The sequence below is a fragment of the Solanum verrucosum genome, unplaced genomic scaffold (genome assembly GCF_900185275.1).
Source record: "Solanum verrucosum unplaced genomic scaffold, falcon-dt-bn FXZP01000255.1, whole genome shotgun sequence".
Lineage (NCBI taxonomy): Eukaryota > Viridiplantae > Streptophyta > Magnoliopsida > Solanales > Solanaceae > Solanum > Solanum verrucosum.
This window is the reverse complement of record NW_026020006.1, coordinates 579,261-604,615: the sequence shown is the minus strand read 5'-3', so window position 1 is coordinate 604,615 and position 25,355 is coordinate 579,261. Positions and strand designations below refer to the sequence as shown.

General features: G+C 34.0%; 4 protein-coding genes across 5 annotated transcripts in view; 3 read left to right on the top strand and 1 right to left on the bottom strand.

The window, feature by feature from the left end:
* Positions 1-25,355, bottom strand: part of LOC125819642 (UDP-glucuronic acid decarboxylase 6-like) — a 131,488-nt gene that overhangs the window by 72,616 nt on the left and 33,517 nt on the right. The window contains exon 1 of one of the 2 annotated variants that reach the window (XM_049499106.1): positions 9,049-9,064. The exons of the other annotated variant lie outside the window; for it this stretch is intronic. The gene's annotated coding sequence lies outside the window, so the exon portion shown is untranslated. Of the gene's footprint in view, positions 1-9,048; positions 9,065-25,355 lie in introns of those variants that run through there. 2 annotated transcript variants of the gene reach the window in all.
* On the top strand, positions 761-2,409 carry LOC125819636 (KIN17-like protein). Its single transcript, XM_049499098.1, has one exon. The coding sequence runs from the start codon at positions 835-837 to the stop codon at positions 2,032-2,034; it is 1,200 nt and encodes a 399-aa protein (XP_049355055.1). The 5' UTR covers positions 761-834; the 3' UTR covers positions 2,035-2,409.
* Positions 3,055-7,395, top strand: LOC125819645 (very-long-chain enoyl-CoA reductase). The gene is made up of 4 exons (XM_049499109.1): positions 3,055-3,339; positions 3,662-3,701; positions 5,637-6,391; positions 7,065-7,395. The coding sequence occupies exons 1-4, from the start codon at positions 3,271-3,273 to the stop codon at positions 7,131-7,133; spliced, it is 933 nt and encodes a 310-aa protein (XP_049355066.1). The 5' UTR covers positions 3,055-3,270; the 3' UTR covers positions 7,134-7,395.
* LOC125819639 (actin-58) lies at positions 9,523-12,308 on the top strand. Its single transcript, XM_049499100.1, has 5 exons — positions 9,523-9,578; positions 10,431-10,503; positions 10,722-11,115; positions 11,242-11,855; positions 12,083-12,308. Exons 2-5 carry the CDS (start codon positions 10,444-10,446, stop codon positions 12,146-12,148), a joined length of 1,134 nt encoding a protein of 377 aa, XP_049355057.1. The 5' UTR covers positions 9,523-9,578; positions 10,431-10,443; the 3' UTR covers positions 12,149-12,308.

Below are 25,355 nucleotides of genomic sequence, written 5' to 3'. Positions count from 1 at the left end.
AAAAAAATAAAAAAATAAAACGTGTCTACTCCTTCTCCCATCCTCTTACTAAAGTTGCTAATATATTTTTTTACTCATGTTTAGAGGTTGTGTAAATTTTATCACAAGTTCCTAGTGTTATCTTGTTCTGTTGTTCATGTTCTTCAGTTAAATACTCCCTCAAGTCCCAATCTGCTTGTTTTAGTGCAGCTCCAAGCTTGTTCCATTAATAGTTAACCTTAGAAAAACTCTCTATATATATATATAAAAAAAAAAACAAATATATACTATTCTACCGACATAGCAATATTTATTGGAATTTCGGCTCAAGATGTGCCTTTGTGTAGCTCTTGGTTTCTACATACGCCTTTAGTTTGATATTTTTCGTAAACCCATAGATTGCTTAAGTTCCCTTTTTCGCGTTTCTTTAACGTGTCGATCTCCCGCTCTGCTCATCTTGGTTTAATTTTCATACTTAGTGATAACAAGTTAATCATTGTTATCTACAAGTTCAATCGAAATTCTCTACATTTGTTTACTTTCTGCATTTAACGTAAATATTTCTTGTTTAAATTCAGAAACTTGTTTGATCTAAAGCCTCGATATTATGCCTGTTATCTGTTGTCAAGCTCTAATTTTACTGCTTTAGTTTTCTGCTGACTTGTAACTACTGGTTGCCTTTCCTAAAATCTGCTCATTCTCTTCTTTTGTGTGATGTCTTGGCCTTCTGTTAATTGTTTATATTCTCTAGTCTACTCCTTAGTAATGCTAGCTTCTTTAAGAACTGATGTTGAGTTGTGGTGATTTTTTCAGACATTGTTAAGAAGTCCATCGATTTGAACTTCCCAAATTCAAATGGGGAAAAATGATTTCTTGACCCCTAAGGCAATTGCCAACCGAATAAAAGCAAAGGGCTTGCAGAAGCTGCGATGGTACTGCCAAATGTGCCAAAAACAATGTCGAGATGAAAATGGATTCAAGTGCCACTGCATGAGTGAGTCTCATCAACGTCAAATGGAAATCTTTGGTCAGAACTCTAATCGCATTGTTGGTGGCTATTCCGAGGAATTTGAGAGCTTATTCCTTGAGCATATGAAGCGTAGTCACCGCTTTAGTCGTGTTGCTGCAACTGTTGTGTACAATGAGTATATAGCTGATCGCCACCATGTCCATATGAATTCTACTGAATGGGCAACATTAACTGAGTTTGTGAAGTACTTGGGAAAAACAGGAAAGTGTAAAGTTGAGGAGACGCCGAAAGGTTGGTTTATTACCTATATTGATCGAGACTCCGAAACTCTCTTCAAAGAAAGAATGAAAAACAAGAGAATTAGGGCCGACCTAGCAGATGAAGAGAAGCAGGAAAGGGAGATAAAGAAGCAAAGAGAGCGTGCCGAGCAGTTGATGGGTGCGGGAAATATGGATGGTGTGGAAAATATGGATGGTTCTGTGGAGTTGCATCCGATGCTCATGGAGAAATTGGAGACTGAGCAGAAGATCAAGTTAACATTAGGCTCGACATCAAAATCTGTTGTGAAAGAGAGAGCAGGAAGCTCAAAATCCGTGTTTGATGAGATAGATAATGAGAAGAGAGAAAAAGGCAAGGACAGTGGTAAGAATGGTAAACGTGAAAGTTGCCCAGTGTTGGATGAGATAATGAGAGAGGAAGAGGAACAAAAGGAGCGGAGTAATAGGAAAGATTACTGGTTATGCGTGGGGATAGTTGTGAAGGTAATGAGCAAGGCTTTGGCTGAAAAGGGTTACTATAAGCAAAAGGGTATTGTTCGCAAGGTTATTGATAAGTATGTTGGGGAGATTGAGATGATTGAAACTAAGCATGTTCTAAGGGTTGATCAGGAAGAGCTTGAGACTGTCATTCCCCAAATTGGTGGTCTTGTGAGGATCGTTAATGGTGCATATCGTGCATCAAATGCTAGACTGTTAGCAGTTGATACAAAGAACTTTAGTGCTAGAGTACAAATTGAGAAGGGAATATATGACAGGAAGGTTATCAAGGCTATTGATTACGAAGATATATCAAAAATTGCTGAATAAACAGGGATAAAAAGATGCTCAAGGAACTAGTATTGTTCAAGAACTTCTTCTTGCTAATGCTGGATTCTTCATAATTGTTGGTTGTCTCTAGTTTTTCGTTACTTCTTCTTGATGTTTTCGTTTTGGTAAGTTATCAAGTGTTGTGATGTTACCATGCTCTTATGTTGTTGATCTTTGTATTTTTGGGAACAATAATGATCTAGTTTAGTTGAAGCTGTTCATTATTTCTTCAATATTCACTGGAATTATTAAGTGAATGTACTTTCTCAGTAGATGTTTGGTTTATTGAGAACTAACAGTGAGATTTGTAGTTTCAATGGTAAATCTGTAGTTTGTTTATATTGGAATCAAAAGTTCAATCAAGTGAGTTTGGAGATGGTGGTGTATATTGCATCTTTATCCTATTTTGTAAATATACAGAGACTGTTTTTGGTAGTCCTTTCATTTCAATGTTAATAAGCTTGAGATTGCCTATGTATAATCCAATGTAATGTTTTTCAGTAGACTTTCTTCTTGAGATGCTTATGTCAAAATTAAAAGTTCAACCAAAGACGACGACGACAACAACAATATACAAACATCTTACCTTTACTTCACAAAGATAACAACACCAACAACATATTCAGTGAAATCCCACTAAGCGGATCTAAGCATGGTAGAGTATATGTAGACCTTAACACTAGAGTATACGATGACCTAACCACTACTTGGATCTAAGCAGGGTAGAGTATATGTAGACCTTAACACTACTTCGTGAATCTAATCTGAGGAGGAGGGTAGAGTATATGAGGACCTAACCACTACTTCGTGGAGGTAGAGATACTGTTTCTAAAAGACTCTCGACTCAAGTGCATGTTTTTGAAAGACACTCGACATATATAGAGTTGCTAAAAATTAAAATAAAATAATCTCGTATTTTATCCCGAGACCGTCAAGACATGGACTTGTAGGATATTTTCCGGGTCATGGGCCCAGTGATGTGGACCCTCATCCCAATAGGCAATAAACAGTAGTACGGCTGATTCATAATTTGAACATTGATTTTGAAGGAGGTGGTGGTTCATCCAACATAAAATTGGTTCGTTCAGCTACTTTCTACCCAACTACTATACCGCCATTAATTGCTTACTTATACTGCTACTACTACTTATCTAGACCCATCAAAGATCTCACATTCTTCATCATTTCTCAGAAAATTGTTGTTTTTTCTTAGATCCCAAAGTTTGGGGAGCAAAAATGAAGGTTTTGGTGGTTACACGTAGCGGCAAAGAACTCATCAAGGGTGGACTTGAACTCAATGATTCTGTATGTTTACTCATCTGGGTTTGTTTTTGTTTAGTGAAATTTAGCTTAATTTTGATACATGAACGCGTATTTTATGTTTTATTTGTTTGGTATGTAGTTCTGCTTGTTGGTGTCACTGATTCTGTATGTTTTTCCATATTTCCTCATCTGGGTTTGTTTTTGTTTAGTGAAATTCAGCTTGACTGATGCTCAATTATGCTAGATGAATGTGTATTTTAAGCAGAATAATGGTCGATTTGTTAAAAAAGATGATGGATTTAGATGTGTGGTTTTATATTTTATTGGTTTGGTTATGTAATTCTGGTGGTTGTTGTTGTTTCAGGCTACAGTTGCTGATCTGCAGGAGGCAATTCATAAACGAAGTGAGTGGCTACTGTATTTTTTTTCTATTGTTATGTAATATTGGCTGTGTTATTCTGAGTCAGAGATTTGAAAGATTAAACCTTTTGAAGGATATTCAGTTGACTGTGTTATTGTGTAGGAAAATGGTAGCTTAGTTGTATTTTCGTTTTTAATAACCGTGTATCCAATGGCATACTAGGATTTTTACACAGGGATGTAAAAAATATGAAAAAGCAAACTTACGAAGAAATCAAGGAGATTCAACACAATATATATATATTAGAAAATATAAGATTACGTATCTACACTGTAATTTTTTCAGCAACCTTGGATACATGTAGCTCCGCCACTTTGTGTAGGTGGATTATTTTAGTCTGCTTTATCTCACCAACACAGACATGGGTTACAATTCCCACCAAGGCATAGACATATGGGTAAAAATCACCTAGCGTTTTTTGCCTTTGATGTGGTAAATCATAGCTTAGTTTTGCTAGTTCATACTTCATGCATCTTTCAAACAAAATAGAAGATCCGTCCCTTGGAAAGTTCCCTGATAGTTATTTCGCTCTGATGTTCCAATATTTTTGCTTTGCAAGAGGAAAATATCTATCATATCTGCCTTGAGGGACTTGACTAAATGAAAAGGTAGAGTAATTTGAGGAGGAAGATGTAATAGCTTTTACCATGCATTTAGCTTAAATTGATTTGTGCATTACCAGGAACTTTTAGTGCTCTACTGATTGATCATGTCAAGGATTAATTAATTTATGGTTTCAATTTTTAAGTTGTGATTCTACTCTATTAATGATTCTTACGATTTGATTTCTTCGTCAGAAATAAGAAAATTTTATCTTTGTGTGCGTGTGTCTTTGTTTTTTGTACATATATAGAGTGGTTTTGGAGATATAAAGCAAGTTGATAAGGTGTCCATGTTTTTATGTTAATTGTTTATTTTCATTGTGCTTTCTATATATATTATAATGACAATTTGAAAATATAGTCATCAATTTAACTGGGATTTATAAAATGATTTTTTCATTGTACAAGTATCATAGTCAATTTTCGAACTAATTGATACTGATATCAATTCTGTATTGAAAAGTTCAACCTAAATGTGGTTCAACTTAAAATGGCATGATTGCGGTACATTTCATGATCTCCTTTAAGTTTTATGTTGTCAAGTTTTAGAACCTAATATGTGCAATAAAAGAGTAAAGGGGAGAAGCACCGTTTGACTTCATTTTAACAATTTATACTTGTTCAATTACATTGTATTGATTAGTGATAACTGATCTGATAACTATTGTAGAGCATCTAAACAATTTTCGCATAAACTGAACCGAAAGAAGAAATTCTTAGAATTAGTCCATATAGGAGGATCATAAGTTGTGTAAGAAGTGAGGATGCTGTTCTAAGCTGATTCACCTCAAAGTAGTTGGTACTCGTTACTTGATACATGTGACCCGTGGTTAAAGAGTTTGTATTAATCTAGCTTCTGCAAAGGTTTGTATCAAACTGGATATTTTTATCTGCTAAATTTTTCTCAATCATGTTATGGTACATTTCTTGCTTTAAAATGATTGTATACGGTTTCACTTTTTTAATGAATGATGAATTACGTACATGCAAGGTTTGTTTTAGCTCCATGTCAACATGTCATTCCCAGTTGTGCAGCTTACAATCAAGCATTTTCTTTATTGAATCTTTTAATCATTTCTATGTCTGTGCTTTGACATTGTTATGGGATAGTTATGACATGTAATAATCAAAACATTACTGATTACTATCTAGCACTTCATGCGGTTTGAAATTGAACGCATAGTGGCAAGGATTAATCCATTGGATAAATTGCGGATTGCTATTTGTCTTTTGTTGATGCCAGTTTCTTATTTCTAGAAGTTGCATTATTATGAGTTTGACTTTATTAAAATATTGTTTACTTCTGATCTCAACAGCCAGAAAATTCTATCCTTCTAGACAACGACTCACTTTGCCTGTTCAACCTGGATCAAAAGAGAGGCCAACTGTTCTTCACTACCAGAAGAGCCTAAGTGAGTATACTAAGGGGAGCACAGGTGAATTAACTGTAGTTTTCAAGGATCTGGGTCCACAAGTCAAGTATAGTACACTTTTCTTCTTTGAGTATCTGGGTCCTCTGCTACTCTATCCTATCTTTTACTACTTCCCAGTCTACAAGTATTTTGGCTACAAAGAAGAGCGTGTTATCCACCCTGTTCAGACTTATGCCTTGTATTACTGGTGTTTCCACTACTTCAAACGGATCATGGAGACCTTCTTTGTGCACCGCTTCAGCCACGCCACTTCTCCAATTGCCAATGTTTTTCGGAACTGTGCCTATTATTGGTCTTTTGGAGCTTTCATTGCTTACTTCGTGAATCATCCTCTTTATACTCCTGTTAGTGATCTCCAGATGAAGATTGGATTTGGATTTGGGATAGTTTGTCAAGTGGCAAACTTGTATTGCCATTTATTGTTGAGAAATCTTCGAAGTCCCAGTGGTAATGGAGGTTACCAAATACCCCGTGGCTTCTTGTTCAATATTGTCACCTGTGCAAATTACACAACAGAGATCTACCAGTGGTTGGGCTTCAACGTTGCTACTCAGACTGTTGCAGGCTATATCTTCATGATTGTTGCTGCTAGCATTATGACTAACTGGGCTCTTGGAAAGCATCGCCGTTTGAAGAAGGTAAACTATGGTTTGTTTGGCCACATTCTTCTTATTTTTAAAAAGGAACAAAGAAGGTTTTTACTAGAATAACCACAGCGTAAATTCCTTAGGATTTACAAGCATCCTATGATTAAATCTTCATTGTGGGTTCTTACCAGCCTTCTTTCATTAGTAGACTTCAAAATTGGATGCGTGTGATTCTATTTCGAACAGATATTATCTATTCTATTCTAGCAGCTTCTTTCTGCTGATGCACTGCACTTCACAGGGAAAAAAGGGTGACCTAAGGATAGAAAATACAAACTTATTCTTCCCAAAACATATGAATTTGTCATCTAGAGAGAACTTAGATATATGAAACTCTTATTCTATTTCGAAAGCTCTCTACAATTTGCTTATTGTCACAGTAGACAGTTCAGAGCTCAGACTTAACACGGTCCATTTTATAGAGAATCTAACCATATGCATGAGTACAACAGATAGGATGGCTACTGTAAATAAGTTTTCTTTTGCTCTTTTAAGTCAACTTATAAGCTACTTTGCTGAACAGTGATGCTTCTAGACAAAACAGTTTAACTCCTAACTAGCAATGTATGTGCTATAAGCAAATATTCGTTTGTGCTTATCGGGATGCTTCTATCTTATTGTATCATTACTTCTGGTTCTTAACTTTGGTACCTTTTCTTCGCAGCTCTTTGATGGAAAGGAAGGAAGACCAAAGTATCCTCGACGATGGGTGATATTGCCTCCTTTCCTGTAGACCATTTCCTCGACAATGTGAGAAAGCCCGAGAGTTATTTATTTAGTTGATCATTTTCTGTGAACCTGCAACTTTTGAAGGTTTATGTTTCTCACTAAAGGAAGCAATACTCAGATTTTTCTTTTGTATTACTGTTCCATGTCTTACCTCTTATTATACCAGATGATCTGACTTCCATGATATTTGTAGTTCTCACTTCTTTGTGATGGCTTCAAGAACCATCTTTTTTTATATCTATTGTTTATGAGTTATGAAAGTGATCTTATAATATATACCAGTCTGCAAGAAACTCACATGCATCATACAGGCAGAACCACAGAGGCAGATGTAGCCTATCTACAGTAGGTTCAACTGAACTCAGTATTGTCGACACAGAACATAGATGTGTGAAGAAATCCCCAATTTTTCATGAAGTATTTAGTTTTGCACCCATAATCTCAAAAGTATAAGAGTATCGTCTTGAAAATTTATAGGTTGAATCCATCAAGTTTAAATCGATGTAGCAGTGCCATTTCTCTTTGTTGTCCTATTGTAAAGATCCATCAAATAATGGATCTAGATGGTAAAACAAAGGATGACAAGTATATGATGTTCAGGTCTTGATGGACAGAGTTATCTGCTACTTGTGTTGGTGGGATGAATAGAGTCATCTGGTACTTGTGTTGGTTGAAGGTTAGCAAGTATTATGTGGAATTAGTTGAGTTGCACGTAAGTTGGTTCAGACACCACGATTATATATAAATCTAGTACTGAAAGAAAATGAACATATAAAGGTTCAACTTGTTTGATATTGAACTCCAGCCCAAAAATGTTGGAGATGACAACTGTATTATGAGAAAAAAGTATTTGAGTCTCTAAGTTGGATTGACATGTGCTAAAGTGTGCAATTGCTGTATTAAAATGCTTTAATCATAAGAAGAGAAAAAAAAAAGAAGGCAAACATCTTTTTAAGACAATCACACATGGTTTTTGCATCTTTAGAAGTCTTTACAAAAAGCTGGAATGACTATGGAATATGACCCCCACACTATACTTTTCTTTTACTAATTTATAGAAGGATGGTGTTAGGTAGCCATATGGCCTCAAATAGGAGGGGCCTTAGCTATAGATCCTCCTTGTTTGTAGAAATATCCGAGACTCGAACCAGCTTGTGTATACTTGGACTATTTTAAAACTGAGAATTTAAACCTTGATCGGAACATGACTTCATCAACAACTAAATCATAGGTTTGGGTTGACCTCCTTGCAAATTTGTGTGCATTCAACGGTGTGACTTAATAGTTAATGGAGCAGGTTGTGAATCATGAGCTCTCATGTTCAAATTTTGGTGAAGGACTTAGGTGATTTTAGTACTTGTACTAATTAAATGTAGTAGATATCCGATGAAATTAGTTAAGATGTTCAAAAGTTGACTGGAAACCAATGCTATATAAAAATAAATCTGGTCTAGCAGATTTGTGTGCATTCAACGGTGTGACTTAATAGTTAATGAAGCATGTTGTGAATCATGAGCTCTCAATTTTAAATTTCGATGAAGGACTTAAGTGATTTTAGTACTTATACTTATAAGAAGTAGATGAAATTAGTTAAAATGTTCGAAAGCCGACCAGACACAATGTTATATAAAAATAATTTGATCCATAATCTTGGTGCTGGCCCCCACTCTCTCTTTGTTAACTAACTTTCCAACTAATGAGTCTATGGCTTGTGTACTTAATAAAATGAAATCAGATTTTGTAGACACTAAAAATATTTTCAAGATTCAATATCCATTTATGATATTAAATTGAGATTTGATATGATTAGTGTCATTCCAAACATGAACAATGATACACAGATCAAAGATTTTTCAGTCTTCATGCATTTGCCCCAATAGAATTCAAAGCTACGAAGACACTAATACGATTGTTTTAACTATCAACTCTTGATTATCTTTGACATTTAAAGGCTAATTTTGTTAATCACGTAAGGTACATTGAGGGAATATAATATATGTATAAATTATTTTGTTAACTAAGTACAATAATAATAATAATAATATATTTTGTATAATCTCTTAACTGAGGTCTGAAAGAAAAATATGTACACAACCTTATTCTTACCTAATGATTGTAGATAAACTATTTTCGATTGATCCTGTCTCGAGTAAAATGTAATTAAAATTAAAAAAAATAACTTTTTTTCTTTCTAAAAAGCAAAAAAAGAGAGAAAAAGCGAAATAAGTGGGGCCAGTAGGGACCACTTAATGAAACAAAATGATAACCCCTCACGATGTATCATTAACATCCGTTTGATCAATTCTGTTATTCAATCCAACGGTTGATATTTATTCTCCATTTTCAATATAACCCTTCCAATTTTTCTTCTATTTTCTCCAATAAGGAATACACAAAAAAAAAAAAAGAAAAAAAAAAAAAACTCTCTCCAATTCCAAATCTCCCAAAGGTACATTTTTTTTTTTGTTATATTTCATGATTCAATCTATTAATTTGTTTGTGTTGTGAAATTGGATTTAAGATTTTGAGTTTATGAGTTTTAGTAAATGATTTATATGTATGAATATGTTGTTGGTGGGAGGTGATAGGTATTCGTGGAGTAATCTAGGTGGCATACACATCATAATTATAAAAGAAAATGTATAGGTAGGTGCACATGTTTCAAATCTGATTATGTAGACGTAGTCTTACCTTGCATTTCTACGAGATGTTGTTTTCCACGATATGAATCTGTGATAGCAAAATCGGAAAACTTTTTTCACGTGTTTGATTTGCATCTGATTTATGTGAATCATGAGTTGTGTAAGTAGCTAGATCGATGAATACGAATAAATTGTAATTTGATGAATATAACTTATGTTTAATTGATTTGTTGCTAGTAACTTTTAGGGGATTTTGATATTTGATAATTTGTTCTAGGTCAATTGCTATTTAGAAATGTTGATTATAGGTTAAGAAATGTACGTTAATTAGTCTAACTCAACCCTAAAATCTAGTTCATGAGATGAGGATTGTACGATCGATCAATGTGGGAATTTTAACACCCTGCACACCCGAGCCTGTCAATTATAGCGTAGACAACATCATCAGATAAACCAAGCACTAGGATGAGCCTGACGTTGATGCCATGTTAAGAAATGGAGTTTGGACCTAATTCAACCTCGAAAGGTAGTTCACGAGGCGTAGATTGCCCAAAGCTATATAAGAAGACCAATTTCCCATCCTACAACCGATGTTGGAACTTCTAACGTTATGTCTTTGAAGCTGTGTATTTTTACTAAAGATTCAGTTTTCAATGTAGGAAGTAACATAAGATGGCAGAAGGCGAAGATATTCAGCCACTCGTCTGTGACAATGGAACAGGAATGGTTAAGGTAAGCTGAAAATTGTATATATAGAACAGAGTTAATGCTGCAGGATGTTGCTCGGACTCTTGAGGATGTTTGTTGTATCTGTTTCGGATCCTCCAAGAATGCACTACTTTTGGAGGATCCGATATGCTGCACCTGTCCACATTTTTGAAGAGTCTGGGGAACATAGATTTGATGATAGTTATAAAGTAAGTAGAGTCTGATGATGTTTCAATATGTAGGCTGGGTTTGCGGGAGATGATGCTCCACGAGCTGTATTCCCTAGTATTGTTGGTCGTCCGCGTCATACTGGTGTGATGGTTGGTATGGGTCAAAAAGATGCTTATGTAGGAGATGAAGCTCAATCAAAGCGAGGTATCTTAACGTTGAAGTACCCGATTGAGCATGGTATTGTCAGCAATTGGGATGATATGGAGAAGATATGGCATCATACTTTCTATAACGAGCTTCGTGTTGCACCAGAGGAGCATCCTGTCCTCCTAACTGAAGCACCTCTTAATCCGAAAGCTAATCGTGAAAAAATGACACAGATTATGTTTGAGACTTTTAATACTCCAGCTATGTATGTTGCTATACAAGCTGTTCTTTCGCTGTATGCCAGTGGTCGTACCACCGGTAAGCAAATCTTCATTCATGAAAAGGAACTTTTATTTATGTCTGATGCATGCTGAATAGCCTCGAGGTAAGGTATGTGTACACTCTACTCTGCCCTATGGCGCTAATTCATTAAGGTTTATACAGGTATTGTGTTGGACTCTGGTGATGGTGTCAGCCACACTGTCCCAATTTATGAGGGATATGCCCTCCCACATGCCATTCTTCGTCTCGACTTGGCAGGTCGTGACCTCACTGATCATTTGATGAAGATCCTCACTGAGCGTGGTTACTCATTCACCACCACAGCTGAGCGAGAAATCGTCAGGGATGTGAAAGAAAAACTCTCTTACATAGCCTTAGACTTTGAACAAGAACTCGAGACTTCAAAGACCAGCTCTTCTGTTGAGAAGAGCTATGAGCTTCCCGATGGTCAAGTCATTACCATCGGTGCTGAACGATTCCGTTGCCCTGAGGTCCTATTCCAACCTTCACTGATTGGAATGGAAGCAGCTGGAATCCACGAGACCACATACAACTCGATCATGAAGTGTGACGTTGATATCAGAAAGGACCTCTACGGTAACATTGTTCTCAGTGGTGGTACTACCATGTTCCCCGGTATTGCCGATAGAATGAGCAAAGAACTTACTGCATTGGCTCCAAGCAGCATGAAGATTAAGGTTGTTGCACCACCAGAAAGAAAATATAGTGTCTGGATTGGAGGTTCTATTTTGGCTTCCCTCAGCACCTTCCAGCAGGTTTGCATCTATCTTTGTTTCATATTCCATCCGTTCACTTTTACTCATCATGTTTCCCTTCACGAGAGTCAGTTTGACTAATTTTCAAAGCTAAACTGAATTAGATCACTTCAATACTATAAGTTGGTCAAAGTCCATACAATTTGACTCTCGAGAAGCAAAATATGACAAGTAAAAATGAATAGAAGGAGTACTATGATGGAGTTTTCTAGCTATTTTGTCTGCAGATGTGGATTGCAAAGGCGGAGTACGATGAATCAGGTCCGTCCATCGTCCACAGAAAATGCTTCTGATTTTCCAAAAACAACAACATTGATGAAAGGAATGCAGCTTGTGATATTGTATTCTATGTTTGTTTTTCTGTTTTTTTGTTAATGTTTTCATTTTCTATTGAAAACCTTGAGAGGGCAAAGAGTTTTGGTTGTTTGATGATCTTAATTCATTTATATATATATATATATTCAATTAGTAAGTTTCATTTGTTCCGTATTACTTGTTCACTTTACTCTATAGAGAAGTTTGTCGTACTCTCACTTCTTTAACGTATACTAGCTGGTCTACAAAAGTATGAACGCTTGACAATGCTCGTGAATGTAGAGATCAGGATAGAATTTGTCATAAAGTTGAGATTATTTCGTTTCCTTTGAGGGTCCATTTTCTCCTAAACTAGAAGAGTATTGTTGATATTTACTCGTTTTTTTTACCCCTCTTTAGGATCTCCCAAACTTTTTAAGGAGATCGAAAAATTAAGGAGAGTGGAAGAATATAGAGAAAGGGAAAAACAAATTGTCCTCAAAACAAAACGACAAAGGTAGTTGTTGTGAGCAGTCCGATGCATTAAGCTTACGCTATGTCGTCGGATTGGGGACCACACCACCTAATATCTTGAACATATATACACTTCTTTGCTCATTTTTCTATTTACAAACCTACAACTTGCTTCCAAGTTTTCAACGTCCCATACAAACTTTTTCAACTATAGAAGCAATATTTATGGTACTTATTTTCTTGGATGATATAATTAATTACATATTTATTTTAAAAGTAATCTATAACTAGAAGAAAATGATATATAAGTCAACAAAAATGAGATAAACTGCCCCGCCCTGCCGACTTTTTATATACGCATAATACATAAATGTGCCCTTCAACTTGACTTTATTTCATATTTATGCCCTTTGACTTTGGGTATGCATAAAAAACACTTTAATTTGTACAAAGTTGAACAAGTAGACACACAAGTCCTACATGACATAATACACATAGGACACCACGTAGGATGAAAATTGTCATGTAGGATGTCACATAATACGTGTGTGTCTATTTGCTCAATTGTATACAAGTTTAAGTATCTACTTGTGCACACCCAAAGTTGCAGGACATAAATGTGAGTTGATGTGAAACAAACCCGATTTCCAACACAAGCACTCATCACTGAATACGAGTTACAACTTAGAATCTAATCAGTAACAGAGTAAAAAGGTAATCAGAAGTGGAAGAGATACTAGAACCGAGAATGGAGATGAGAGATAACTGACAGCCAAAGCTTTGACTTAATTTTCATAACCGTTCTTCTAACTCCTAGTCCTTTTTAACAAATGGTTATTGGGCCTGGATCCCTAATAAAAGTCTCTAATAGCCCATAGGCCCTTACAGAGTCAACTCTATTCATAACATGATATCAAGTTAAAGGAAATATTTAGGTATTATACCTTTTATATAAAAGTTTTTGAACCTGCATCGTACCCGCAAATGCTATATCCCTCCCTGCCCCATTGCCATCCCTACTCTCACCTCCACAATTGAAAATTTTTTAGGAAAAATTGAAAAATCCCAAGGACCATTTAATTTGCATGCTTCAAATATGGATCTAAATGTAACAAACACCAACTACTTTTGGGTGATCTAGCTAGCTATATGATAGATCTAACAAATAAAAAGATAATTAATTTTAAAAGCTCTTACATGTAAAAAGTCATCGCACTAAGAAGTGGTTCTTGGAGAACTAATGTTGATATGAAGGCACCTCACACTTTGAAGAAAAGGTTTGGTTCTCGTTTTAGGGATACATTGTCATTTGTACATGGAGCATTTCATTGGATTCCTTGTTGTTTTGGTGTTGCTTCATTCAATATTTCAAATGAGGTATGTACAGAGATACCGTTGTCAGAGCAAATGTACTCTTATCTTTCACTTTCTACCACGGAGAGCAATCATGTTTCAGTATTAGATGGAATGCTTTGCTTTTCTTCGGCTTGTAAGGTTGGTGGGGAGGAAACTTTTATATTGTGGGCAATGAAAGACTACGGTGTCAAGGAATCTTGGACTCAAATATTTAAAATAAATATTTCACATATTCGGTTCGTCAAACCTATTTATAGGTTTGCAGATGGTGATGTACTATATCATTGCGGCGATTACATGCATGATTTATTAAGCACATCCAAAGGACGGTTTTCTCATCCATTAATTCAACATCAAGACATGGTTGAAATAATTACTTTCAACGAGAGTTTGATCTCTCCAAAATTACTTATTTAATATTTGACATAAAGTTCAAGGTGTTCATTGAAGTTATGGGAAATTGGGAGTCCGCATAGAATGGAGTTGGATTCGAATTTTGAATTTTCAAATGATTCTAGTAGTAGTATTCATATATATTGTTGTCTAGATTTATTCCTTAATAGGTACCTTAGCTTGTTAATGAATATTGAATATGTTACATATTTCTAATTGACTATTAAATGTCATGGTCAATTTTCTTCTTTTCATGAGAATTGAAACATATTATTGTCTTGTTATATATGACCTAATTCTTGTTGTAGGTTGTCATATATTTGACTTTTATGTTGGTTATGGGTATATAAAGCAAAGATAATTATTTGACTTTTCATAGTTAATTAATTGAAAAAGTTTTTTTTTCCACTCGAAAACTAAAACATCAAAAATATATATAAAAATGAGAATTCAACTTTACACTTGTAATTTCCCACTTTAATAATATAGTCTTTGGGCACAATCCATGAGGATTAATAAAAGAATATTTAAAATGGTACAAAGTGAATTAGTATTTTGCTAAAGTTATAAAAAATATAATCGGAATGCATAAGTATATCTTCCTTTGGAGGTATAGTAAATTACTATAAATTTCATGGTGTACATCAATAAAAATCATCATCCTACATTATTCAAAGTAGGAAGCATCTATCTTCAAAGTTAGATTACAACTTTACCCTTATACTTAATTAAAATTTAATAAATATAACAACTAATCTAATTAAATAATAATAAAAATGTATTCCCTTCAAAATTAATATACATAAATGTAAAATCACTAAATTATCCACACAAAAAAGAGAGGGCACTCTTTGGCATTCATATTCCAATTAAAAGATAATGATACTTATTATTTTTTCAAACAAATTAATGAAATGTTACGAAAATTTATGGGGTGAGAACTGAGGTGAATGTATCCATAATAAAAAAATAATTTACAAAAAAATACATATCTTGAATATGTGAGGATAGTTTTATCATTAAAAAAAATAGAATTTAGCAACGAATCTATAATATCGTCGCAAGTTAATTAGCTTCAAATGGTTATTCACCTCTAACTTTAACTTAAACGTAGTTTCCTTCCTCTTTTTCTTCTTTTCGTTAGACACGCCTTGACAATATATAGTTGTTGATTCTATTGCATGTATCAGGGATAATTGTGAAATAAAATAGTAAAATATGACGATAATTTACTTTTATTGAAATAACTTTAAATCATTACTTATCCGTTTCTTTCAAAGAATAATTAACCTAAATAGTTGCTCGATCGATCACCTAATTGCTTACACTAAAAAAATAACAAATAAATAATATAGGTATAATATATATTTAGTCAAAAATCTATGTATATCGATTAGGAAAAATAAACAATCAATAATTTGGCCAACCATTGGGGTAAAAACCCTATTTCTAAATCTATTGGACCTAACATAAGCTACTTTTGGTAGAGGTTTGTTACGTAAGTGTTGCAACATTTATAACACTCATTAAAATGGGACATATAATCGAGCTGTTTTTCTTTCCTATTTCTACCTTATTTTGATCGATATTTATATTGAAAGTTGATTAAATTTAAATTCGTATATTGTAAGGTTTATTTTTCAAGATAACTCCTTCAACAACAAAAAAGAATCATTTCTAAAAATTTGAATTCAAGACTTTTAATTTAAAATATAGAGATCTCAATCATCTTACCATGACTCATTTCGATACTTATTTGCTTGCATATGCATGACATTGGCTTATGAACAACATTTTCACGTGCACTAACCTTTCAACTTTCAACCCCAACAATACGTTTTAATGTATACTTTAATTGGCCTTTGTTTTAGTTTCAATTTGGTTAGCCTAAAATGTCCATACTTTTTATTATGACGTAGATTAATTAGTATCATGTTTATGCCGATGTAACAATTCAAGAAAAGTTTTCGACGGCCATCTTGTTGTCTATTTATTCTTAAAACGTATTGATTTGATTTTATATAAGCGGGATCAAGCATGTTGTCCCTAGAATCGAAATCAATGTGTAGAATTTTTTTAATTATCCTAGAGCTATTAGAGAATGAGTTTTAACTAGAAAAACCAATTAGGATCGGAAATTTTCGACACCCAATCGATCATCAAAAAATTGGCATTTTCGAATTTTGTCTCTAACTCTCTTGATGAGTAAAATTCATAATCACTTTATATCCATTGTCGTAGAATTTTAAATTACGCAAAAAAAAAATTATATGGCAATTACTATTTTTGTGAAGATATAATCGAAAAGTGGCTAGTGATCGCTAATTTCGAATATAAATAGACTTAGATGGGGCTCTAGTTTGGGCGCTCTTATATCATTTTTGCAAGACATCCTCTTAATCAAGGGTCATTTACACTTTTGTCCTTATTTGTATTAGTCTTTAATTTATACCCCTCGTTATGAGTTTATGTTTTCGTATATATTATAATATATCATAAGCTATAATCAGACGTGACTTCAATTTTTAAAGAACGTATATCTCACTAAGCTAGCTTATTTGAAGAGCAGAAATCAAAGATTGATCCGTTTGAAAGATAAAACATGCGATTTTTTCGAGAAGTGTGTAAGTGGATGAATCCAATGATTTTGACAAAATGGATAAGAAGAAATCTGTGGGGCAACAAAGTGGGCCTTTAATAAAGTTAGTCTTATCAATAATGAGGCCCACGTATGTCAATTCATCAATATGGGCCTTTAGTTTTGTCTTATCATTGATATGGGCCTCACATGTAATGGGCTTATCACCAGGGCCAGGAATCTTGATGGGCCTAGAACTTTATGTGTGCATATTTGCACTAATAGTGCACAAATAACCAATTTGAGGATTCTTATTTAAAGTATAATCGAAATTCACGAATTTTCGTAAGTCTATTCGTTGTTTTGTCAAAATTAAATTTCAGACAAAATAATTGAAGTTTTTGTATAAATTTTACTCAATTACATGAAGTTGGTTATAATACTCTTCCTTTATTTTTCGACTTCAAATCTTGATCGAACCCTTCTTGAAGAATATGAAAAAATTATATATATGTAGGACCACTCTAATGTATCCCTTACCCATTAATCAAATTTAAGTGTGCATTATTCATTCCTAAACAGTTTGGAGAATAGGAAGAGTTGCATTGAATAATCAAATGTAGACCAATTAATTATGGGAAATAAATAGTTTGGAGAATAGGAAAAGTTGCATTGAATAATCAAATGTAGACTAATTAATAATATTTTGGAAAATAGGAAGGGTTGCATTGACTAATGAAAGAAAAGGTTCAAGGAATGCAAATTGAATAACATAAACGAAACCACAACAACATAACAAATACAATACTCCTGCTAATAACATAAATGGAACTACAACAACTTAAAAAATACAATACTCCTCCTAATAACATAAACAACTTATTCTAGATGTGCGTCCCAGTTGACATGCATGCAAAAAAATTAGAATTAGCACATAATAATAATAATAATAAAGATATAATACCTACTGGAATCATATCAATCTGTGGGGGATCATTATAGCAAAATACCTAACAAAGACATAATATAATCATTTAATATCAGAATGAACAAAAGTAATATGAAATTAATTAACTCTAGAGTCTTACTATTAAGTAAGCATCCATAATTGCCGGTATGAGTGGTATTATCAATGTTGGCATGCGTTCGTAGTATGGCAAAACAAAAACGACATACACGCATCTCTTCCCGATTTTCCTCATCAATCTGTTTCTAGGTTTCGTTTCAGCAAATAGATCGAGTTATATGATGAAGATGAAAAATAGGTTTGAGATGAAAACAATTAAGTCTAACTCTTCTTCATAGAATATGTGTCTACCTAGTTGAATCCCACTAAAAATAATATCTAGTGTGAACCCATTAGTTCCTAACAACAAAAAATGGATGGCATTCAAGACAATTACTCTCTTTTTTATGCTATAGACTAGCCTCACAAAAGGAGGTATTATTAGTAAGATTGATATTGCTGCTTGTTAAGCCTCCTGTTGCAGCAAAACTTCCATGAAATGGAAGGCTGATTGAGGAAGAAAAAATTCTTTTAGTTGATAAACAAAAACATAGAGCAGAAAAAACAAGACAGTCAATAAAGGCATAGCTCGATTCATCCATTTTCCGAGAGAAAGAAAGAAAATAGAGAAGAAGAGAAGAAAGGGAGTAGTGTGGACGGACTGTGGAGAGAAGAATGAATTTGAGTGTCTTATATAAGAGAAAGAAACCGACTCAAGTGGCATTGCCTAGTGGATCCCACCTCAAATGCTCACACTATATTCCCCTAGTGGTGTGATACCCTCTAATGCTCACACTATACTACCCTAATGGTGTGATACCCTCAAATATTACCCTAATGGTGTGATTCTCAAATGCTCACACTATATTGGTGTGATGCATGGTAGTGGATCTCACACCATGTAACCGTCAGAAGCTCTTTCTTGTAAGACACTATATACTCCCATGCATATTCATAATTAATTATTATATTGTATGTATGAGTAGAGATAAGTTGAAAAAGTGTGTGAAGCATTCCATTTATTTCAGCTGATTGATTAAAATTAAGTTAATTCAGCATCAAGCATTAAAAATAGTTCACCACGTGAGTGAAGAAGCATTCCATGTTTTTACAATGCTTTCGCAGAAGCAAATGGCTTTAATCAATTGCCAAATAGTAAAAATGAATTTGTTGATTAGTGAAAGGAGCTAACAAGCTATATGGTGTGAAGTGATCGATTAGTTAGTTAGAAGAAAGCTGATGTGGCATTAGTTAGTTACTAAGAGTTAGTTGAGTAGTACATGTATATAGAGATAGTTAAAATTGTGTGATCTTATAGACTGTCTAGATTCAATGTAACAGAACTCTCTCTGAATAATATTCTCTTCATCTTCTTTAATTCTCCCTCTTCTCTTCTGTAAATATGTATAGCTTAAACTCTATCTATGGAATTATCATGGTATAAGAGTTGTGATCGTAGCTAGTTTAAAGGCATAAAATCGACTCCTGATGCTCTGATTCACTAATAGTCAAAGGTGATTTCGAAAAAAGCATCCAAAGTCATTGTAATGGCAATTGGTGGTTCAAGTGAAAGTGACAGAGTTGATAATGGTGGAGCTGGTAATGGTACTACTGGCACAACCTCGTTTCCAGTGATTGATCACAATTACCCACTCTATCTTCAACATACTGATACTCCAGGTAGTTTCTTAATCTCACTACAGCTAACAAGTTATGAGAACTATGATCTATGGAGTAGATCCTTTAGAATTGGACTAGTAGGTCGAAGCAAATTAGGATTCGTAGATGGTAGGTTTCCTAAATAATCAAATGTAGACCAATTAATTAGGGGAAATAAATAGTTTGGAGAATAGGAAGAGTTGCATTGAATAATCAAATGTAGACTAATTAATTAATATTTTAGAGAATAGGAAGAGTTGCATTGACTAATGAAAGAAAAGGTTCAAGGAATGCAAATTGAATAACATAAACGGAACCACAACAACTTAACATATACAATACTCATGCTAATAACATAAACAGAACTACAACAACTTAACAAATATAATACTCCTCCTAATACTATAAACATAAGAAATAACATAAACAACTTATTCTAGGTGTGCGTCCCAGTTGACCTGCATGCAAAAAAATTAGAATTAGCACATAATAATAATAATAAAGATATAATACCTACTGGAATCATATCAATCTGTAGGGGATCATTATAGCAAAATACCTAACAAAGACATAATATAATCATTTAATATCATAATGAACAAAAGTAATATCAAATTAATTAACTCTAGAGTCTTACTATTAAGTAAGCACCCATAATTGCCGGTATGAGTGGTATTATCAATGCTAGCATGCGTTCGTAGTATGACAAAACAAAAACGACATACACGTATCTCTTCACGATTTTCCTCATCAATCTGTTTCTAGGTTCCGTTTCAGCAAATAGATCGAGTTATATGATGAAGATGAAAAATAGGTTAGAGATAAAAACAATTAAGCCTAACTCTTCTTCATAGAATATGTGTCTACCTAGTTGAATCCCACTAAAAATAATATCTACTGTCAACCCATTAGTTCCTAACAACAAAAAATGGATGACATTAAAGACAATTACTCTCTTTTTGATGCTATAGACTAGCCTCACAAAAGGAGGTATTACTAGTAAGATTGGTATTGCTGCTTGTTAAGCCTCCTGTTGTAGCAAAACTTCCATGAAATGGAAGGCTGATTGAGGAAGAAAAAATCATTTTAGTTGATAAACAAAAACATGGAGCAGAAAAAATAAGACAGTCAATAAAGACATAGCTCAATTCATCCATTTTCCGAGAGAAAGAAAGAAAATAGAGAAGAAGAGAAGAAAGGGAGTAGTGTGGACGGACTGTGGAGAGAAGAATGAATTTGAGTGTCTTATATAAGAGAAAGAAACCGACTCAAGTGGCATTGCCTAGTGGATCCCACCTCAAATGCTCACACTATATTCCCCTAGTGGTGTGATACCCTCAAATGCTCACACTATATTACTCTAATGGTGTGATACACTCAAATATTACCCTAATAATGTGATGCTCAAATCCTCACACTATATTGGTGTGATGCATGGTAGGATCTCACACCATGTAACCGTCAGATGCTCTTTTTTGTAAAACACTATAATTAATTATTATATTGTATGTATGAGTAGAAATAAGTTGAAAACGTGTGTGAAGCATTCCATTTATTACAGCTGATTGATTAAAATTAACTTAATTCAACATCAAGCATTAAAAAACAGTTCACCACGTGAGTGAAGAAGCATTCCATGTTTTTACAATGCTTTCGCAGAAGCAAATGGCTTTAATCAATTGCCAGATAGTAAAAATGAATTTATTGATTAGAGAAAGGAGCTAACAAGCTATATGGTGTGAAATGATCTATTAGTTAGTTAGAAGAAAGCTGATGTGGCATTAGTTAGTTACTAAGAGTTACTTGAGTAGTACATGTATATATAGATGGTTAGAATGGTGTGATCTTTTAGACTGTCTAGATTCAATGTAACAAAACTATCTCGGAATAATATTCTCTTTTTCTGCTTCAATTCTCCCTCTTCTCTTCTGTAAATCTGTATAGCTTAAACTCAATCTATGGAGTTATCATGATATCAGAGCTGCGATCGTAGCTAGTTTTAAGGCATAAAATCGACTCCTGATACTCAGATTCACCAGCAGTCAAAGGTGATTTCGAAAAAAGCATCCAAAGTCATTGTAATGGCAATAGGTGGTTCAAGTGAAAGTAACAGAGCTGATAATAGTGGAGCTGGTAATGGTACTACTGGCACAACCTCGTTTCCAGTGATTGATCACAATCACCCACTTTATCTTCAACATACTGATACTCCAGGTAGTTCCTTAATCTCACTACAGGTTCTGAGAACTATGCTCTATGGAGTAGATCCTTTAGAATTGGACTGATAGCTCGAAGCAAATTAGGATTCGTAGATGATAGGTTTCCTAAATCTAAATTTGAAACTGAGTTACATGATCAATGAGAGAAATGTAACGCAATAGTGCTAAGTTGGAAAATGAATGATGTCAGGCCTAGGTTGATTAGCTCTGTTGTATATGCAACAAATGTAAGGAAAGTATGGCTTGATCTAAGGGAACGTTTTGATATTGTTAATGTCTAGGATCTTTCAATTACATAGAGAGATTCACACTCTTGTTAGTGGGGTAAGAAAGTGGGCCTTTAATAAAGTTAGTCTTATCAATAATGAGTCCCACGTGTGTCAATTTCATCAAAATGGGCCTTTAGTTTTGTCTTATCATTGATATGGGCCTCACATGTAATGGGCTTATCACCAAGGCCATGAATCTTGATGGGCCTAGAACTTTATGTGTGCATATTTGCACTAATAGTGCACAAATAACCAATTTGAGGATTCTTATTTAAAGTATAATCGAAATTTACGAATTTTCGTAAGTCTATTCGTTGTTTTGTCAAAATTAAATTTCAGACAAAATAATTGAAGTTTTTATATAAATTTTACTCAATTATATGAAGTTGGTTATAACATTCTTCCATTTTTTTTACTTAAAATCTTGATCGAATCCTTCTTGAAGAATATGAAAAAATTATATATATGTAGGACCACTCTAACGTATCCCTTACCCATTAATCAAATTTAAGTGTGTGTTATTCATTGCTAAACAGTTTGGAGAATATGAAGAGTTGCATTGAATAATCAAATGTAGACCAATTAATTACGGGAAATAAATAGTTTTGAGAATAGGAAGAGTTAGATTGAATAATCAAATGTAGACTAATTAATTAATATTTTGGAGAATAGGAAGAGTTGCATTGACTAATGAAAGAAAAGGTTCAAGGAATGCAAATTGAATAACATAAATGGAACCACAACAACTTAAAATATACAATACTCATGCTAATAACATGAACGGAACTACAACAACTTAACAAATACAATACTCCTCCTAATATCATAAACATAACAGATAACATAAACAACTTATACTAGGTGTGCATCCCAGTTGACATGCATGCAAAAAACTTAGAATTAGCACATAATAATAATAATAATAATTAAGATAAAATACATACCGAAAGCATATCAATATGTGGGGATCATTATAGCGAAATACCTAACAAAGACATAATATAATCATTTAATATCATAATGAACAAAAGTAATATGAAATTAATTAACTCTAGAGTCTTACTATTAAATAAGCACCCATAATTGCCGGTATGAGTGGTATTATCAATGTTGGCATGCGTTCGTAGTATGACAAAACAAAAACGACATACACACATCTCTTCATGATTTTCCTCATCAATCTGTTTGTAGGTCCATTTCATCAAATAGATCGAGATATATGATGAAGATTAAAAATAAAGCTTAACTCTTCTTCATAGAATATGTGTCTACCTAGTTGAATCCCACTAGAAATAATATCTAGTGTGAACCCATTAGTTCCTAACACCAAAAAATAAATGACATTCAAGACAATTACTCTCTTTTTTTTGCTATAGACTAGCATCACAAAATGAGGTATTATTAGTAAGATTGGTATTGCTACCTGTTGAGTCTCCTGTGGCAGCAAAACTTCCATAAAATGGAAGGCTGATTGAGGAAGCAAAAATTGTTTTAGTTGATAAACAAAAACATAGAGCAGAAAAAACAAGACAGTCAATGTAGGCATAACTCGATTCATCCTTTTTTCGAGAGAAAGAAAGAAAATAGAGAAGAAGAGAAGAAATAGAGTAGTGTGGACGGACTGTGGAGAGAAAAATGAATTTGAATGCCTTATATAAGAGAAAGAAACCAACTCAAGTGGCATTGCCTATGGATCCCACCTCAAATGCTCACACTATATTCCCCTAGTGGTGTGATACCCTCAAATGCTCACACTATATTACTCTAATAATGTGCTACCCTCAAATATTACCCTAATGGTGTGATGCTCAAATGCTCACACTATATTGGTGTGATGCATGGTAATGGATCTCACACCATGTAACTGTCAGATGATCTTTCTTGTAAAACACTATATACTCCCATGCACATTTATAATTAATTATTATATTGTATGTATGAGTAGAGATAAGTTGAAAAAGTTCGTGAAGCATTCCATTTTTTTCAGCTGATTGATTAAAATTAACTTAATTCAGCATCAAACATTAAAAATAGTTCACCACGTGAGTGAAGAAGCATTTCATGTTTTTACAATGCTTTCGCAGAAGTAAATCTTTAATCAATTGCCAGATAGTAAAAATTAATTTGTTGATTAGTGAAAAGAGCTAACAAGCTATATGGTGTGAAGTGATCTATTAGTTAGTTAGAAGAAAGCTGATGTGGCATTAGTTGGTTACTAAGAGTTAGTTGAGTAGTACATGCATATATAGATAGTTAGAATGGTGTGATCTTTTAGATTGTCTAGATTCAATGTAACAGAACTATCTTTGAATAATATTCTCTTCATCTTCTTCAATTCTCCCTCTTCTCTTCTGTAAATCTGTATAGCTTAAACTCCATTTACAGAGTTATCATGGTATCAGAGCTGCGATCGTAGCTAGTTTAAAGGCATAAAATCGACTTCTGATGCTCAGATTTACCAGCAGTCAAAGGTGATTTCGAAAAAAGCATCCAAAGTCATTGTAATGGCAATTGGTGGTTCAAGTGAAAGTGACAGAGTTGATAATGGTGGAGCTGGTAATGGTACTACTGGCAAAACCTAGTTTCCAGTGATTGATCACAATCACCCACTCTATCTTCAACATACTGATACTCCAGGTAGTTCATTAATCTCACTACAGTTAACAGTTAACAAGTTCTGAGAACTATGCTCTATGGATTAGATCATTTAGAATTGGACTGGTAGGTTGAAGCAAATTAGGATTCGTAGATGGTAGGTTTCCTAAATCTAAATTTGAAACTGAGTTACATGATCAATGGGAGAAATGTAACGCAGTAGTGCTAAGTTGGATAATGAATGATGTCAGGCCTAGGTTGATTAGCTCTGTTGTATATGCATCAGATGCAAGGAACGTATGGCTTGATCTAAGGGAACGTTTTGATATTGTTAATGTCTAGGATCTTTCAATTACATAGAGAGATTCACACTCTTGTTAGTGGGGTAAGAAAGTGGGCCTTTAATAAAGTTTGTCTTATCAATAATGAGTCCCACGCATGTCAATTTCATCAAAATGGGCCTCATATGTAATGGACTTATCACCAGGGCCAGGAATCTTGATGGGGCCTAGAACTTTATGTGTGCATATTTGCACTAATATTGCACAAATAACCAATTTGAGGATTCTTATTTAAAGTATAATTGAAATTCATGAATTTTCGTAAGTCTATTCGTTGTTTTGTCAAAATTAAATTTCAGACAAAATAATTGAAGTT

Coding starts and splice junctions, on each gene's coding strand:
- LOC125819636 (XM_049499098.1), top strand. CDS start 835: ATGGGGAAAAATGATTTCTTGACCCCTAAGGCAATTGCCAACCGAATA.
- LOC125819639 (XM_049499100.1), top strand. CDS start 10,444: ATGGCAGAAGGCGAAGATATTCAGCCACTCGTCTGTGACAATGGAACA. Junction 10,504..10,721: donor ATGGAACAGGAATGGTTAAG/GTAAGCTGAAAA, acceptor TTCAATATGTAG/GCTGGGTTTGCGGGAGATGA. Junction 11,116..11,241: donor TGCCAGTGGTCGTACCACCG/GTAAGCAAATCT, acceptor AGGTTTATACAG/GTATTGTGTTGGACTCTGGT.
- LOC125819645 (XM_049499109.1), top strand. CDS start 3,271: ATGAAGGTTTTGGTGGTTACACGTAGCGGCAAAGAACTCATCAAGGGT. Junction 3,702..5,636: donor GGAGGCAATTCATAAACGAA/GTGAGTGGCTAC, acceptor TGATCTCAACAG/CCAGAAAATTCTATCCTTCT. Junction 6,392..7,064: donor AGCATCGCCGTTTGAAGAAG/GTAAACTATGGT, acceptor TTTTCTTCGCAG/CTCTTTGATGGAAAGGAAGG.